The 18289-nt window shown below is 52.5% G+C and overlaps 1 protein-coding gene across 1 annotated transcript in view; it reads right to left on the bottom strand.

The window, feature by feature from the left end:
- EXT1 (exostosin glycosyltransferase 1) overlaps positions 1–11463 on the bottom strand; it is a 163792-nt gene extending 152329 nt beyond the window's left edge. Inside the window, exon 1 of the mRNA XM_082753389.1 lies at positions 9988–11463. Coding sequence (XP_082609515.1) covers positions 9988–10943 — 956 coding nt within the window. The 5' untranslated portion in view covers positions 10944–11463. The remainder of the gene's footprint in view (positions 1–9987) is intronic.
- Between the last annotated feature and the right edge of the window lie 6826 nt (positions 11464–18289).

Consider the following 18289-nt stretch of genomic DNA (forward strand, 5'->3'; position numbering starts at 1 on the left):
GGAATGGTTTCCACGTTGACCTGTCCATTTCCAGGTTTCCGTATGCTGTAATTACTAATACAAAGGACAGGGCTCCTCTCCACCAGTGCCTATTCTCAACCTAAGCTTCTTCCTAATGAAGTTTGTTTACAAATATTCATTACATTCCACACTTTATTAGCCCAGCCAGTTAATTGTAAGCCCACAGTACCACAAAAGGCAATTACAGCAATCAGTGCATTGATTATTGTGAAAGACGGTCATCCCGAGAATAAAGGTGAAGTAACGAGGCTTTGTTCTAACCAGTAACCAAAGGGTCAGAGCAATCTGGGACCACACCACTACCTCTAAATCCTCCACTCTCCAGTTCTAGACACATGCAACACAGATCTCACTGCTAATTAATTGAGCATGACCTGTGGCAGAAAAATTTTCATTAAAAATGAAAGAATATGAAACTTTTTTTTTTTGCTAGAAAGGATTATTACAGGCCACCAGGAACGACTAACAGAACAAAAGCTGAAAACCAGTTGTTATTAAAGTTGGAAGTTATTTCTAAGCCCAAAGCCAAAGGACACAGGTCCTAATTGCTGCATTTGTTATTATTATCGTTGTTATTATTTTGGTTTGCAGCAGCACGAACCAAAGCGGCCATCAGAAGGCTGGAGGTGGTGATGAAGAGTCCTGTGAAGGCTGTCAAGTGCAAGATGCAATCGTTTTTCAACACGTTGAGAACCAAGACTTCAGAGTAGGAGCAGGCATCAGGAGCTCTGCACCAAGAGACACACGCGGAGTTTAACGAAGCCCCTCGGAGAGCTGTGGTTTTATCATCTCCGAGGGAATGAGCACTCCTTGTGCAGCACTGCAACGTGGCACACCTGCAGAAGGCATTTTATACGAAACACATGTAAGGTTTTATTATTTGTGCCGGCACCACGGGCTCTGGTGCATCCCCAACCTCCTCCATGAGCCCCAGGGGCTCACCGCTGCGACGGGTCACGCTTCCCCTCCACCACTTTGCTCTTTGCTCTTGCATCAACAGCCGTGAAAAGGAAAGGGGGAGCAGGGAGAGCGTGCTCAAGAGAAGGAAAAAGAGAGAAGAGATGAGGTTTGGGGCTGCAAAAGTCAACTTGACAGAGGGATCTGGCAAGAGCTGACATACTGCAAGCTGGAGATGAAAGCACAGAGCGCAGGGCTCGCAGCATGCTCACTGAAAGGGTGGCACGATTCTCACAAGGAAAACACATTTTTGACACCTCCTCAAAAGCGCTCCCATAAAAGAGCCATCTAGCAACCCAGCGCTGCTAAATTTACCCCGGCTTCATCTTTTTGTCAAATATGCCTGAAAGCTGCTCAAGACACGTGGCCAATCCAAACCTAAACCAAAATGTTTGTTAAAACGTGTCTTAAACTGATCCACGTGCCAAAGCCAGCCATGCAGCCCAGGAACACGCCAAGCAGCCAAGGGAAAGCTCACAGAAGCCTGCACGAAGATTTGCAGAGCTGTATTTGAAAAAGCAGCTGGGGAGGGGAGAGAGCGAAATGAACAACTGCCCGAAATCCTTCCCCGCCTTCAAGAAAATGTCACCCTTAAATCCCTACCTGTTCCGCTCACCTTGCTGCCGTCAGATTTTTATTAGCCCTTCTCTGGAGCAATTCCCTGGCACTTAGCATGCAGGAGCCGTCCACGGGAATAGATCCTGCTGCCACAGATAATGCGGTTCTGAGGGAAGCCCATCAATTGTTAATGGCCATGCAAATTGTTGAAACTAGAAAGTTATTCACAGTTATCTCACTGTGATTTGGTAAGTGTCCATGCCTGATGCGATCACTCACTTGATATATTATTCCATTGCAACTCAAGGAGTAGCCTTACCTTTCGGTTTCAGGGGGAAAGGAAAGCGTGAGGGAGAGCGGGAGGGTGGAGGGCTGCTATTTGTTTTACATGATTTTAAACAGCCACAGGAACCTTCCTGTGTGAGGGTTTCACAGCACACTAAATCTCTCCCCGAGACTCCAGCCGTGCCTTCCTGCAACGCTTAAACCCCTCTGAGCAGAAACTAAAGAAGTTTAGCATGCAATTTCAGCCCCTGATCTTGCAAAGCACCTTCTTACGTTTCAGCCGCGCACACAGCTCCACATCCTCTGTGGCACTGGCTCTTCAGGCTGAGGATCGCATGGTTTTACATTTTCTGATCAGGGCTTTCTCCTGCTTATGCAAAACTTTTTGCTGCCACTCAGTAAACTGTAGGCATTTCCTCAAATCCATAGCGCAGTCGCTCTCTTGCAGCACCAACTTACCGATTATTAATTTTCGGCTTTATTGCAGCTCCAACATATTAGATGCCGTTCTTTGCTTCCTGCCTGAGATTTATTACTTTTAGCGAAGTGCAGTTTGTTTTTTGATTTTGTTTGTTCGTTTTTAAACAGCCCTTGAGGGGGAAGTGTTACTCTTCTTTATTAAGTAATTCTAAATTCGCTGTATACAAAATAAATCCTGTAATTATGTTTCTCACTAGGATTAGATAAATTATATTTAATTAAAAAAATCTGCTAGCACCCAGCACAATGGTTGGTGGCAAATCGAGTGGATGAAACATTTATGTGTTTATCTTCCCACAGCAGCTGATTGAGCCCATGAGCAGGCACACCCAAGCAAGCCTTCTCGGATACAGAAGCAGACATCAGCCCAAAGATTTGTCCTCCCCTTCGGATGAAGGTCCTGACTTCCAGAAGCAGCCTCTGATTTCCTTCTTGTAGGCTGCAGCAAGTAGGGTTTTGATGGGCTTTCTAGCAGTCATGCTCAACTACACGATGGCACCAGTAATTCTGGGATTGTGATAAAAGTCTGCCATCATTTGCAGAGCAAAAAAAACGGATCAGAAGTTACGATCTTCTAAGAGAAGAGAAGAAAATGAGGATTTGCAACTACACTTGCCCCATGGCCGCGTGAATGAAATAAAAATGAGCTCCACTGCCTTAACCTTGCACGCCCAAGGGACGCACCAGCCCGCTGCTACGGGCAGGGGAACCTCGCCAGCCCGCTCCCAGCACTCACATCCAGCTGCAAACGCAGGAAAAGGTGCATTTGGCAGAAGCAAAGAAACATTTATACCACACATACATACACCATGCTGTTTTTACAGCCTTGGAGAACTGATCCTTCGCAGGACAGAGTCCCCTTGTCTACCCCTAAACCACTGTGGCACATGTTTTCCCTTCAGCAAGCACTGCTGGGGTGCTTGCTGAAGGGAAAACAGAGCTCTCGGCTCCGTGTAGGAGCTGAGGAGTGATTGATCCCATTGATTTGTGTCAACAGCCTGACATGGCCGCATCGACCGGCGGTAATTTTGTGGGAGGAGCCGGGAAGGGGAGCGAAGGTGGCGGCGCCACCGCTACCACGCCACCCTGCTGGAGGAGAGGACACGGCTGGAGATCCTGGAGATGTTGGAGGTGCTGGAGATGCTGGAGATCCTGGAGCAGCCATCAGCAGGGCCAAACCAGGCCTCGAGCCGGCAGGAGGGAGCAGGCAGACATTTCACATGCCCGTGTTTACGGCAAACCCACGGCTCGACGCCCAACTGTATAATTATAATCCATTACAATTATGCAAAGAAGTAACACTGCAGAAAGGCCTTCTCATTTCCCATTCTTCGCGCTGAATACTTTTGTTTTGCAGCCAATCAACTAAATTAGCCCTAATTCTGTTTCATTCACAAACACAAAGAGTATATTAGAGGGAAAAAAGTGAACAAACAGGAAATTCACTTAGGAACCCAGGAATTATTTCGTTTTCGTGTATTTCTGAACCAGAAACCATCATGGGGATGAAAGTCCATAGCAGTAACAGCAGCTTCAGCACAGGAGCCCTCAGGAGAGGCACCAGGATGAGCAGAGATGTGGGGCAGGTCTGAGTGAGGTGAGGAGAGACAAATGATTCATAAATTACAAATGGCCATTCATCCCCATCTATGAAAACCAAAAAACCCTAAGTAAGTTCTTGTGGGGACTGCCACTCACCAGCACAGACAACATCTCCCTCGGATGACCATCCCTTTTTATTGGGAAGTCACAATTCAGATGTTTTCTGAGAAGGGGACATGGTAAATATTAATGAACTGCATTTCAGTTTTATGCAACACTTCCTCTAAAACCCTCTAAAGTAATCTCCAAAAATGCTCATGGGAAGCAAAGCGTTCTTCCCCATTTTGAAGGGGGATGGAAACGCGATGCCTTGGTCAGGGGCAAAGCTGGCCATGGATGGCAGCTGCCCATGGGAAGAGAAGGAGGTCCCATAGCAGCCACCAACAGGACTGCAGGAGCACTGGGAAGCCTTTCCTACTGCATCATGAACCAGGAGCCCCACCTGGCCAGCATAAACACCCCCACAGGGGCATCTTCCAGGTCAGCACCTGCTTACCTCCAGATCTGCACCCTCTCCAAGAAGGCGGCACTATAGCACCTGAGAAACCGAGGCTACACCTCAGCAAGAAGGGGTGGGAGAGACGAGCAGGGGAAATGCAGTGTTTACAGAAAATGGCATTGCTTTCCTCCCATTACTGAGGAGCCCTAACCCCGTGGCTGGCTGAAACTTGTGTTTCCTTACTTCCAATACATGACACTGTTTCAGAAAGTCACATCCCATTTGGAAAGCCATCTAACTGCACACGCTCCTTTCTCCGCAAAGCAGCTAGGCACAAAATTTTGCTGAGCCAGGGCCTTCATTTCTTGAAGCATTACTTCCCTTTTCTCAAGTGAAACAAATCTCCTCTCTTTTGTTCTCATTTTCGATTCACTCCTTCAGGGAGCGCTCTGGCCAGGACACCCCTACGGCCCCAAATCCCCAGCAACCTGGAAAGCTGCAGGACCTTAACCGTAACCTAAAGTTACGCATTCCTGAGCGCTGAACGCCTCTCCGTGCAAGCAGGGACAGGAGGATGCAGCTTGCATCATCCTCCAGCCACAGCCAAGTCCTTGGGAAATCAGCCACCCTCGCAGCACGTCGCTTAACTTCCTTCGGAGCCGGCTGTCTGTGTACCCACCGACTACTTCGCTCGGGTTAGCAAAATGGTTTGTTTACCCAAGACCACAAAACGCTGTGGATTTGCTGAAAAGAAACCCTGCATCAAGGACGGGAAAAGAGTCGCAGGTAATACTGCAGAAATCACCAGATTACGGCGCAGTCTCCCGACTCACATCTGCTGAGCAAATACGCGCTCCGTGCCCACCAGCTTCATTCACTTCCTGCTCACAGATGCCTGCCGTTCGCCTTTCCAGTGGGCTGAATATGGGAGAAGAGGATTATTTCCAGCAGTCAAACTCAAACCTCAAATGACTTTCCCAACACTACGTGGATATGCAATCATACACATCTCGGAGAGCACGTTTATCCTTATTTACTGATCAAAACCTCGAGGACACATCGCTAAGGCCTTACTCAAACTAACCCAAGCCAGCAGATGTGCCCCACAGGGCGAGAAGGCAGGGGCACAGCAGGTCTCAGTCGTGGCTGGACAGCAGGAGGCAAACACAGCTTTTGGCTTGGCTTTGCTCGGGGTTCAGAGTGCTTCCAACTCGCCTGTTTGGGATTTAATTCTGCTAAATGTGAAAACGATGGCTATAACCACTTTTGGGTTCGAGTGCTGCCAAACACGGTGATTATTTACCAATAAATTACCCCAGAACGATTCTCTTCAAAAAGTAAAAGCAGTTCTCACCTACATTTCTGCCTACAGGAAAGAAGGGGCTGGACCAGCCAGCCATCCACTGCAATTTGTTGTCACCGCAGAGCCTCGGATTAGATGCTGGGCAGAAGAGATGCCGAAAAGCCTGGAGCAAGTGATTATAACAACACCTCGCCCCACAAGAAAAGGAGTTGAGGTTAGGAGGGAGGCTGGCCACGGGCAGGGCAGCTGCAGCCACGCCACATGTGGACAGCCAGCACCCACGTCCCTTTGGTGCCTTTCGGGGCCGCCAGGCAGCTCCATCCTCTGTGGGAACCTAGAATCTTTCCCCACCTGCACACGAGGATGCTGAGATCGGTACAGAGAGCAGGGGGAGGAAGGCAGTGCAGCACATTTCAGGTGCAGGGGAGCACGTCGATACTTACCTGCTCCCTGTGCTCTGGAATAAATGCCTTGTGAGAACAGGCAAGTCTCCAGATCCTTGAAAATTGATATTAAAATAAAAAAGCAGGCTGATGGGGACTGGTCTCTGCAGGAGCCAAGATACTCTGGGAAAATGCCCAAGCTCTCTCAGTAGTTCTTGAGCTGCATCCAAGCTCCAGCAGCGGCCTGGTGATATTTCGGATCCGTGGGCCGGTTCCCGGCTCAGCGCAGCTCGCCGGATTCGGGAACAGATCTGTCCTGGACATCAGCTACCACGACCGTGGATGATGGATGACTTCTCAGCCCTGTCCTAAATAGCTGCTAACTCAGAAAACCTTCTAAATAATTCTGAAAATAATGCTTTAAGTGATTAAAGGGGGCATTTATGCTTTACTACAACACGCTGAAGCTCGAGATGCTGAAAACCCAAGAATTTCTTGCTCAGAACATGCACGTACACGCGCGTGCAACATCTAGATTATCATCACATGCTCGGCGGGCATGCCTCAGCCTCACTTCGTGTTTTCCTGCCAGCCTTGTGAGCGGCAAACTCACCCCTAGTGTCTACCACTTCTTTTTTTTTCTCTATATGTGTATTTTACTCCTGGTGGGGAAGGAAACAAAACTGAAAGTCACTTTTCTTCCCAGCCCGTGCTCAGCACACATCCCTGTACCCTTTGCCCAGGACACTACTTCCATGGCAGGAGGTGCAGCAGCAGCTGACACCCGTTCCACCAGCAGAGTGCACACCAGGTAAGCCCACAGGGCACCAGGGATCACCGAAAGCACCCGCAACGTGTTCAGCTGGGAGCCTTCCCACACGAACCCACAGCAGCTACCCCATGTCCCGCCAAGGTGCCGTACACTGGCTGCCCTCCACCACAAGAAAAAAAATCACATCTGCCCGAAACCACATTTTTTTGCTCACTTCCCCCTTTTCTTTCCTCCTTTCTTTGACTCTGCTCGTTAGCCGCGTCCTCCCCCACCAACGTTTCATTACCAACACCAACCTCAGCTATCCTGCACAGGTAAGAGCAGGGAACACTCGAATGGGCTTCCGATGAGACCTGGCATTTTTGGATACCATCACTGCTGCTCGCTCCATCTTCTGGAGGCAGGGTTGTTCACCCATCGGGGGAAACACCACAGACAACACCACCGACTTTCCTAGAAAGATCCCCGTTGTGGTGCAGATCTCTCCTCTGCATCTGGCTGTACTGAAACGCTGCATTCCTGCATTTCTTTCGGTATCCATAGCCACTTGTGTTACCTTCCAAAAAGCAATTATTTGGAACCAGTTAGGCCTGTACATGAATTCTGCCTTTGTTTAAAGCACTTTGTACATATGTATATATTTAGACTGTCATTAAATATTTAAGAGGCTGTCTTCAAACTTCAGCAGCAGTTTGCCTGCTTAACCCTTTGTGAGAAGGAAACCTCCGTGCTAAAATCCTACTGAACAGGAGCTCAGCAGGTCCGGTGGCAAAGGCCAACTTTGACAAGCCAAAGGCACCGCAGAGAAACCAGGGATTTTCTTTGTTTTCCCTGAAATCCTGTTTGCTAGTAGTCAAAGAGTGATAATGCAATTCATTTTCGTCTGCATCAGCTTTATCTGCCGAGATGCGTAACCGGGATGCAAATTAATTAGCTGTTAACACACAGACAGATCCCTCAATACAATTTGGAGATGGAGTTTAACACACACATGCCCTTCCCACCTTGCTCCCGACGTGGTGAGGCACTCCTGCACTTCCCACAGGTAAGGTCACCTCTCCTGGCGGGGAAGGAACGCATCCTGCAGACCTCACACACACGCACCTCCACCAGCTGACCGGTCACCCTACCCTCAGGACGCGACCTTGTCAGGTTTTGTGAAGCCAGCTGAGCATCAGGCACGGTCAGCATCCGAACGAGAGGAAGAGAAGAGGCAGGACACAGGAGGAAGCAGTCCTGGAGAATCAGCAGATGGCATACTTCGCTGTAAATCAGCTCCGAGCCACGGGCGCGAGGGGCAGCAGCACACTGCCAGGTGCTCTCTGGGATCGGATGCGAGGTTAAGGAGCTTCGGCACCCGCACTGAGCTGCCCGCCGGCTCCCTCGGTAGCCTGGCCACAAATTCGGCCTGCCTCAATTCATCATGTAACCTTATTTGCTTGGAATCATCATTGTATTACCTTCTGTCTTAAAAGGTAGCAGCGTGAGGGAATGCTGAAGTCACCAGGCACCACCCCAGATACAGCTGCATCTCGGAGCCAGACTGGTTTTTGCACGAAGGAGGGTTATGTACGCTCTTCCCTACGAAACAAGCTGCAAAGGCATTTTAGGAAGGCCAAAAAATATGAGGAGAGATCTGTCTTTTACTAGGCCAAATGCTGTAACTGGGAAAAAAAGGAAAAAAAAAAAAGGCCATACTCACGTCAAGCAACCGGCTGGTGTTTGCTTTATGACAACTTGACAACACACGTTCTGCACAACAGAACAAATAATCAAGACTTTTCAGATCTTTAAACTAGCTCAAATTACTCCAAGCCCTGTCAGACAACAGCATGACCTGGAGAAATGTGCCAGGTCTGCCTTCTTCTCCGCCACAGCCTGGGTCCCTATAACCGTGCCCTACAGGACAGCCAAAGGGACTCCCAGGTCACCAGCAGCAGTGTGAGTTTAGCTTAGCACCTCTGCTGGATTTCTCATCATTTGGTACCTCCGCTGGATTTTTTTTGCACCATTTCATCACTCCATCACCAGTTTCCCGAAAGTGAATGGCATGAAAAGCGTACAAAGTATTTGCATTGCCGACTTCTCCCCCTTTAGGGGGAATTTACAGGAACGGGAAGGCGAACCAAGTTCACCCAGGAACACGCAGCCCTCCTGGTGTTTTGGTGCTAACCTGGCCGATCCCTCTCAAAGCCCCGTGGCTACTTTCGGTGGGGAACCAGGCAGCCAACTGCAAATTCTGATCAGCGTTAATGGCACCGTGGTTTCTCCACCGCTCCTCCCCAGGAGTATTTTCCCACCCACGTTCCCTATGCGCTGCAAACCCCTTCCTCTAGCCCTCGGCAGCTTCCACGGCGCGAGGCTGCTCTGTTTTAACTCAGCGCCTGGCTCCACAGGGCACATTCCCATGCTAAAAACTTCGCGTACGTCCACCCTGCAGGAGATGCAGTGGTGGTCAGCATTTCAACGGGCTGCAAACAGCTTCATCAGCAGCGCAGCTCCGGAGGTAATTCCCAGGAAGCGATTTGCCCGGCAGCTCTTTGTACAGACCTGAGAAGCGCGCCGGGAAGGTAACAGCGCAGCAACCTGACGGCGCCAGCAAATACAAATAATAAGTATCGGGGGAAGCCAGGAGCGTTAAGGGAAACGCGAGCTGTGCTCACACCACGGACGTGTTCCCTCACACACAAAAATCAGGAACTCCAACGCGAGGCATTCACACAGAGAGCGTTTCTTTTTCCTCCTTGTTCTTCTGATGTTTTATCAGCTCGAGCCAAGGGGAAACCAGCCCGCGAGGCAAGCTGCTGCCTCGGGTAAACCACCCGGGCAGCAGGCAGTGCTTTCGGACACCATCCCAACCACCGCTATCACCAACTCCAGCCCTCCTCAAACTTTGTCTCGGGCACAGCATTTACCCAGAGAGGCAGGACGGGGATGCAGGATAGCCTGAGGTGCTCGAGCATCCTCCAGCAGCATCCTCGCCCGCCGAGCCGAGGGCACCAGCGCTCCGCCGGTCCCCAGGCGATGCGAGCCACAGCCACGTCCCCCGTGGCCCCTTCCACCGCCTCCCTCCCTGCTCCCCGACCCAAAGCATCGCTCGGGGCCAGCCAGAGGGGTACACGGAGCCTCTTCCCTGTCCCGAGGGCTGCCACCGGTGCCGTGGCCCCGGAGCCGCGCGCTGACTTACTTTTCGTATTCGGTGTTGTCTTTATCGCAGCGCGAATCCTTGTGCTTTTGCCAGTCTTTGCCATGCTTGCAGGTGGTCAAGAGGACAACATCCTCCCCGTTATGGACGTGATATAAGGCATTCCTGGTGTCTGACCCTATCCCTGTCAGGTACCTTTTCCCCTTGAATACCAACATGTACTTCCTGAGAGGAGGGATGGTGTTAAACCGCAAAAATCCCTTCTCCCCTCCTGTCCTAGGATGATCCTTAGAAAAGAGCGGAATAGAAACATCAAAATTGGGTCTGAAGTTTTCAGTACTGATGCTGGCTTTGGCCAGCATGGCCTGGCCGATGTCGAAGCCCACGTCCTCGGTGTAGTCGGGCCAGGTGCCGGAATATAAATTAAAAATCAAGTGATTGCGACCATTGTTCCACAAGTGGAGGCTCTGCACTTTGGAGCGGAGGTTGTGCACGTACTGCGGGGAGAGCTGGTCCCGGTCCAGCGTGTCCAGGCTGAGGACGAAGAGACACGCCTGGCTGGGGTCGGAGGTGTAGAAGCGGGAGCCCTCGATGGCCGCCAGCACGTTCTGGTAGCTCTCGGCGATCTTCTCCCCTTTCTGCTGCGGGTACACGTAGACCTTGAAGCCGTTTTTCTGGCAAAGGGCGAAGTCGAAGCAGGACTCCATGCGGCACCGCCGCCCGCGGTACAGCCCGGCGCTGCCGTCCCGCCGCTGCCGGGGCGACACCCGGCCGGCCCCGCCGCCCCCCCCGGCCCCCTCCGGCTCGCCGAAGGAGCGGAGGGCGTCGGGGAAGCGGGGCCAGGGCCGCTGCTCGCTGCCGGGCCGCGGGGCAGCCCCATGCCGGCCGGCGGGCGGCGGGGCGCGGGCTGCCCGCAGCTGCACGCCTCCGAGGTAGAGCAGCAGGGCGAGACAGGTGGCGGCGGAGAGCAGCGTCAAGTAGCGTTTTTTGGCCTGCATGTGGCCGCCGGGGGGTCCGGGGGGCTGCGGAGGAAGGCTGCGGGGGCGGCCCCACTGCTCCGGGCGCCGCTCTCAGCTCCTCCACCGCTCCGCCATCTTCTCGCTGCCGTCGTTGCCGGCCGCTTCCAGCTCCCCTCGCCCGCCTCCGCTCGGCGCCGTTCCCCAAGCCGCGGGCTGGGGCCGCGCATGTGGGCGACCGCCCGCCCGGGACTTGCTCGCCGCCGGGCTCTCAGCGGCGGGCGGCAGCGGGCCGGCGGCGGCCCGGCGGGGCGCCCCGCATGCACTCAGGGGCCGGCCCCCCGCGCGGGGCGGGCACCGGGGCAGCCCCGCTCCCGCCTTCGCGGCGCGGCGCTCCGCCACGCTCCCTCCCCTTCCTCCTCCTCCTCCTCCTCCTCCTCCTCCTGCTGCTGCTGCTGCTCCCACTGCTGCTGCTGCTCGGGCTGCCGGCGGCGGGGCGCTCACAGCCTGACGAAGCCCTGCATCGCCCCGAGCTGCCCTCCGCGGAACGGCGGCGGGGACCGGCGGCAGCCCCCTGCTCCTCCTCCTCCTCCTCCTCCCTTCTCTTCTTCCTCCTCCTCCTCTTCCTCGCCCTCGTCCCCCCGCGCCCCCCTCCCGGCTCCGCCGCCGCCGCCGCCGCCCCCCCCCCGCCCGCTGCCGCCGCCGCCGCCGCCGCCGCCGCCCCCGGCCCGGCCCCGGCCCCGGCCCCGCCGCGCTGACCTCACCCAGCCACGCAGCCCCGCGCCCCCATTGGCTGGGCGTCACGTCCGGGGGGGCGGGGCTTCCGCTGCGCCCATTCATAAAGCTGCCGGGCGCGGGGGGCGCTGCGGCGCCGGCGGGGCGCGCCCGGAGCTCGCGGTGCAGGGTGCTGTGCATCGCGATCCGGGCTTGGTGCTGCTAAATCGTGTCTCAAATCGTGTCACCGAGCGATTTTACGCCAGGAACAGGGGCTCCACCATCTCCACCATCCCCCGGTGCAGCCGGTTCCAACGCCTGGTTGCTCTTCTTGAGGTTCTTTATGCAGCCGTGCTCCCTGCCACCCGTGTCACCCGCTGAGCTGGCTCTTATTGCACGGGTCGGTAGGGTAACCCGCTAGGATAAAGGGTTTTCTAACAGTAAAACGTACTGTAGAACCACAGAAAGACTCAGGTTGGAAGGAAACCTGAAGATCTTCTTGTCCCGCCAGCACAGGCAGGGGTGGATGCCACCCTGGAGATGTGGTTGCCCACGGCCGCCTCCTGTTACATGCCACTATACTTTGATTTTGTAAAAACAAGAAATTAAACCTCAAAAATGGGAGAAAAAAATAATAAAATAAAATAAAATAAAATAAAATAAAATAAAATAAAATAAAATAAAATAAAATAAAATAAAAAGGAGGCTCAACGGAGACCTTCTTGCTCTCTACAGCTACCTGAAAGGAAGGTGTGGGGAGCTGGGGGTTGGCCTCTTCTCACAGGTAACCAGTGATAGGACCAGAGGGAATGGCCTCAAGCTGTGCCTGGGGAGGTTCAGGTTGGAAATGAGGAGACATTTCTGCTCAGAAAAGACTTTTCAGTCAGGCACTGGGACGGGTTGCCCAGGGAGGTGGTGGAGTCCCCGTCCCTGGGGGTGTTCAAGGAGAGGTTGGACGTGGTGGCTGGGGACATGGTTTAGTGGGTGACATTGGTGGTAGGGGGGTGGTTGGACCAGGTGATCTTGGAGGGCTTTTCTAACCTTAGTGATTCTGTGATTCTACAATGAGTGCTCCGGAATGAGCACCCCAAACCTCATGAGGCTGGCTGGGGAGCAGCTGCCAGTTCGGGTGCTGCTGCAGGGAGCTCCCACAGCACCCAGACATCCCTTGGGCTAGGAGTTGTGCTTGATCTCACCCGCTCCTCGGTGTTTTAACTCCGTAACCAGCAGCCTGGTTTGCTGGAGGGAGCCGTGCTGCTGGCTGGGTGGCGAACCCAAAGGCATGGCCAGGCTGCAGGAGGTGGCAGGAGAGCAGCAGAACATGTGGCAGCAGTGCCTGCGCACACACGGCTCTGCGAGGGGCGACAACACCACAGATGTGTCGGTGTACGGGTGTCAGGCCTTCCTAGCTCAGTAATTGAGGGTGGTGGAATGGGATGGGGCGGGCTTCAAGCTGGTTGCACAAGCTGTAGGTACCAAGGAACCATCCCATGGAAAAACCTGTGCCAGCCTCTTGTTCTGCTGCTCATACCGGTGTTAAAGCCGTAACGGGTGGGCCTGCCCCTGCTGCAATCCCATCTCCCACCCTCCTGATGCTGTGCTGGAGCTGAGTTGGGTCAAGCCAGCTGAAGGCCACAACCCCTGTCTTGACAAAAAGTGTGCCCATCCCCATGCTCTTCCATGCCCTTGGGGTTCCTGTCATGTCTCCTCCTCACCTCCCTCCACTTCTGTGGAGCTGAGAAGAAGAAATGTGAAGATAACAGGCGTGAAGACATCGTGCCTCCTCAGCAGAGGAGAGCCTAGCAGAGGAGGACGCGGTACCGACGGGAAATGAGGGTTGATCTCGTGGCTGGCGCCAAGAGAAGACAATTCCCATACAAACAATTTGACTGTAGGGAGGACAGCTGAAGGAAGGAGGCCGGGGTTTCACGCAGAAGAAAAGAGTGAGAGTAATAACATGGAAATTTCAGGTTCCTAGTCGAAAGTGATACTTATGGCTGCCGTAGATTTGGGTCCGGGGGCAGAAATTTTGGCCCGGGACGTGAAAGCAAGGAAGCAGGATTAAATATTAATGTGTTAATTAACCCTGTAATCCTTCCCTGAAACATTTGTCACAGCCCACATACCAAAACTGGGATGCTGTTCAAGAAAAAGAGGTCAGCTTCTTGAAAGGTGAACCAAGGCTGCTCGCAGAGGCACCTTCTGTCAAGCACAGGAAGATGGAATCCCATTACTGTCTGCAAATTAAGCCTCTGGGGACCAGTTTCAAACAGAAGAGGAAGCCTGCGAGCTTTGCTGTCTGTGCCAAGGACGGTAGCTGTCGCAAGCCGATTTTGAGGATCGGGTGCTAGCGAGCCCATGGCATGAAAATGCCTCCCCACAGCAGAGAGGCGCTGGAAGGAAGCGAAAGCAGCTGGGTTTCCAGCAGGACTGCGGCACGCTGGAGGAACCAGGGCCACCCCCAGCTTCTCAGCAGCAGCAGCAATAAATACTTAAGCTTTAAAATGCCTGGGTCCAGGCACAGGCAGCAATGACATCACGTTGCGGGGCAGGGAAACGAAGCTCTGCGGATCAGCGCTGCCGTGCCCGACGTGCGGTACGGCCGCTGCCATCGCGTTGTGCTGGGCAGGGCTCCCTGAGGGGCAGGGTGCGTGCCCCTACCCGAGCTGTGCAGCCCCGGCGATCGATTATCACTCTGAAGACTGCCTTTAGAAGCCAGCTGCTGGCTGCTGTTTGTCATTTCCCTGGGTAACAGCACAAAATCAGCCTTCCCCAGCCCATTTTTCAGCAGCGCTCAGACCCCGCGGACGGCACTGGGGCTGGTGGGGAGCTGCCCGCCAGGCAGCAGAGTGCTCCGGCGATGCAAGCCTGCCTTCCTCGGAGGAAATAAATCTGCCTGCTTCTGCTGTCAGGCAGGTGGGGAGCAAACCAGCACAGAGAAACCCAGCTCAGAGGAGAGGAGGAGCTGTTCGTGTACTCTCCATCAAGGCTGAACCCCACGTTCACTGTGGCCGACGTTGCCTGCTCAGGGCCTGCAAGCCAGCGGTGGCTTTTGACCCCGGTCCATTACCCTTTTGCACCCTTCCGAGTAATTTGTACCTTCATGGGGCTGGCAGTTGTCTGGGAACCCATCCAAGCCTTCAAACGAAAGGCCAGGAGCGGGAATCGGTTTTCTATTTCTGGCCTTGCCTCTTAACACCTGTCCGACCCATGCAAGTCGCTCGGGGCCAGATTTAAAGAGGTGGATCAGCACCGACTCCTCCCTTGGGGTCTTCCTTGTGGTGCCCAACTGCGGCTCACAGCGCCTCCAAAACCTAATTACTCAGAGTTCCCTGCTCTGGCTGAGCAGGAAGCCCACAGAACATTTTTTCATGTGAAAAAGTCCTTATTGCTCTACATGCTTGGGTGCAGCTTCATTTTGATGCTGTTGGGTAAAGTCCTTGACTGACCCCCTCAGCATTGGATGTTCCTCTATCTACTTTGCCTACAGGGCTCAATCCTGGGCCTCAGAATGTACTCCTTGGATTGAAATCTACATAAAACGTAAGATAACATGCTGCCACACTTTCACCTGTCCTCAACCCCTTTGTTTTGAAGTGTTTTTCCAAGCAGCAGACCAGGAATCACCCTCATGCCTCGCAGGACAGCATCCTCCCAGGCTGAGCTGTGGGACACCCCTTCTAAAAAACATCTCCGTTCTGGGTCCTTGTTAACATCCTGGCGTGATGCAAGCACCTTCGTCATTTGGGCAGCTTCCAGTAAGGAAATTTCCTTCATCTAAGTTCACCTCTCAATGCATCACTCTTTTACTAAGCCGTGGCCAGAGGAGCCACATCAGGCAAGCGCCCTGGCTTCAAGCCCCATGTTGCACTCACCACAGCATCATGAGCGTGCCTGGGGTCTGATTTTGGCAGGACCACAGTGAGCCTTCGGTAGGAAAAGCCTTCCACACCTCAGGGAAGAGGCTACAGAGCTTTCCTGAAAGCTGCTGAGCATCTACATGCATTGCTCCCTGGTACCTTACTGTCCCATGAGAGGTACGTGGCACCTAAACCTTGTGGTGAATCCAACCCTCTGTGGGGTTTTTGACTTGTTTGAGTACACAGATCTCACTGATCTGACCCATTTCTTTCTTTCTCTCTTTCTCTCTTTCTCTCTTTCTCTCCTTCTTCCTTTCTTTCTTTCTTTCTTTCTTTCTTTCTTTCTTTCTTTCTTTCTTTCTTTCTTTCTTTCTTTCTTTCTTTCTTTCTTCCTTTCTTCCTTTCTTCCTTTCTTCCTTTCTTCCTTTCTTCCTTTCTTCCTTTCTTCCTTTCTTCCTTTCTTCCTTTCTTTCTCTCTTTCTTTCTCTCTTTCTTTCTCTCTTTCTCTCTTTCTCTCTTTCTTTTCTACCTCAAGAAGTGCTGAGCTCTGTCTTGGACTTGCTGAAGCCATGGGAAGCCCAACCTGGGGTAATGACACCATTAGGCCATCTGTGGGCCTCAGATTTCTCACTAAACGGGGTCAATAATATTTCCCTGGCTAACAGGACATCACGAGAGCTGATTTATCACCGCTGTTGAGTGTGTCATGATCCTAGGAAGAAACACAGCATAAAAACACAGAGCAGCCAGGATACTTGGAAAGGCTTGACAGGCACGTGTGCATTAAGCACTGTCACCTGTTGCTTACTGAGCTCTGACTGCCAGCCTTCATGCCACAGATTCACCTTTCCATGGCCAAATGTGATATTTCCCCACCTTCTAACAGGAGCTGAGAAGGTCCCCAGGCAAGGCACCAGGTTCCCCTTTGGAAAGCTTTCCTGGTCTGCAAAGATTGAAGGCTGGCTTACAAACCAGCTCTGCCTTAACGTCGCCTTTGCCCCGGGTTGTATTGCTTCATCCAAAAAAATAAAAATAAATAAGGGAAGTGGGGAAAAAGGAGGGAAAGACAGAACAGTAATTTGTGGCATGATAATGCTGCATTAAAATTGTTCCTCGGCTTGAAGCAAATTAAAGCGATCTTTACTCCACAAATTAATACTAACACTATGGTTGTTTATCATGTCTTAGTAATATCACAGGGGAATAAAACTATCAACTCTTATCCATTTAAATAGCCAAGATGTAACGGCTTGAGCTACAGCACTGCAACAGCTGTTCCTCGTGTCCTCGGAAATAATTGGTTGCTACAGAGGCTATTTAAATGTGAGAAACTGACTTCGGTTTTATAATTAGTTTATTTTGAAGAAAAAAACATCGCTGCCCTTTCCCAAGGAGGTGAGGGTTTCAGGTGGGGTGGAAGGGCAGCTGTTCAGGCCCTGATGTACCGTGACATTAAGCAGCTAGTAAAAACCAGAGGCTTTTAAATCCTAAGTGCATCGCCCTCATCCTCAGCCCCTGGCTGAGCTCCTGTGCCGTGGCTTAAATCTCCATCACCGGTGTGGGAAAGAGCCAGCAAATGCTGCCCTCCTTGCCCGTGGATGTAAGCGAATCCCCAAGGAGGGGAGAGGCTGGCACAGACCCATCCCCAGTGTTTCACAATGGCTTTGCACATCAGGGCTCTGCATAAGGCTTTGGCTTTCCAGCCCTGGGGCTTCGCCGGCCGCAGAGCCTGGTTGTTGGTTCTTCCTCCTTCGAGGAGTAACAACTTCCAGATTTACTCCCTTTCTAACTGAGCATCTTTCAAAGTGGGTGTAGAACTATTTAAATAGCTTCTGTGGAGGTGGGATGAGAAATTGCTCTTATTCCGTAGTCTGCAATCAGCACCAAACAAGTACTTTTCTCCACTGCACACACAAACAGGCAAGCAGCTGCCAGCAGCCTCAGCACTTTAGATCTGATTCTCTGCTCGCTGCTGCAAGGCGTGAGGAATCCCATTGACATCAGCGGAGTTGCAGCGATGTGATTGTTCTTTTATTTCATTATTTTATTTTTAATCCACTTACGTCTCCGCTTATTTATTTATTTACTGCTCCAGGGGGTCCCCGGTGGCTGCACTCCTTGAGGATGAAGGTGAGTGGTGCAGAGCAGCCCTGGGCCCCAGCGTCGTTCTTCTTCCCCTGCCTTTTGGAAGAGGCAGGGACCGGCTCCATCACCTGCCTGTCCCCTGATGGCCAAAGGCTTCCTCTGGCACCGGCACAGCTCTGCTGGGTGCAGGAGATGGAGGCTGCAGCTGCCCCAGACTCATCCCTGCTTGTGGGGAGCAGAAATGCAGAGGGCAACACAGAGAACAAACAAGCCACAGGCCATCGGGGCACAGCAAGGCTCTCCAGTGGCTCCCGGAGACAGCCCATGCCTGTACCAAGTGGGAGCACAGCAGGCGGCCCAGTGAAGCTCAATAAAAGTTTGGGCCATTGCTGAGTCAGTTCTGAAGCTGGCGGTGTGCGGGATTTTCGTGCACCACTTTTTTTTTCCCCTCCTTTCGGTGCAAATATGGGTGGCAATCTGATTAGCTTATGATTCACCATTTGGCTAATGTCCCTACTTCCCCCAGTCCCCACCTGTTCAAATAACTGCTACTGTAATGTAGGCTGTTAACTTGGAATAACTTTTCCAACCCCTTTTGTAAATGAGCTCTGGAAACTGCTCGAACTCTTGTCCATGGGCTGAAGTTGTGATCATTTTAACGTAAATGCTGTTAAAACCAACTCAGCCTGCCACAAAACTCCATGCAAGGAAGCAAGCTCACTTTGAGCT

Source organism: Aythya marila (assembly GCF_965140915.1).
Source record: "Aythya marila genome assembly, chromosome: 2".
NCBI classification, from domain to species: domain Eukaryota; kingdom Metazoa; phylum Chordata; class Aves; order Anseriformes; family Anatidae; genus Aythya; species Aythya marila.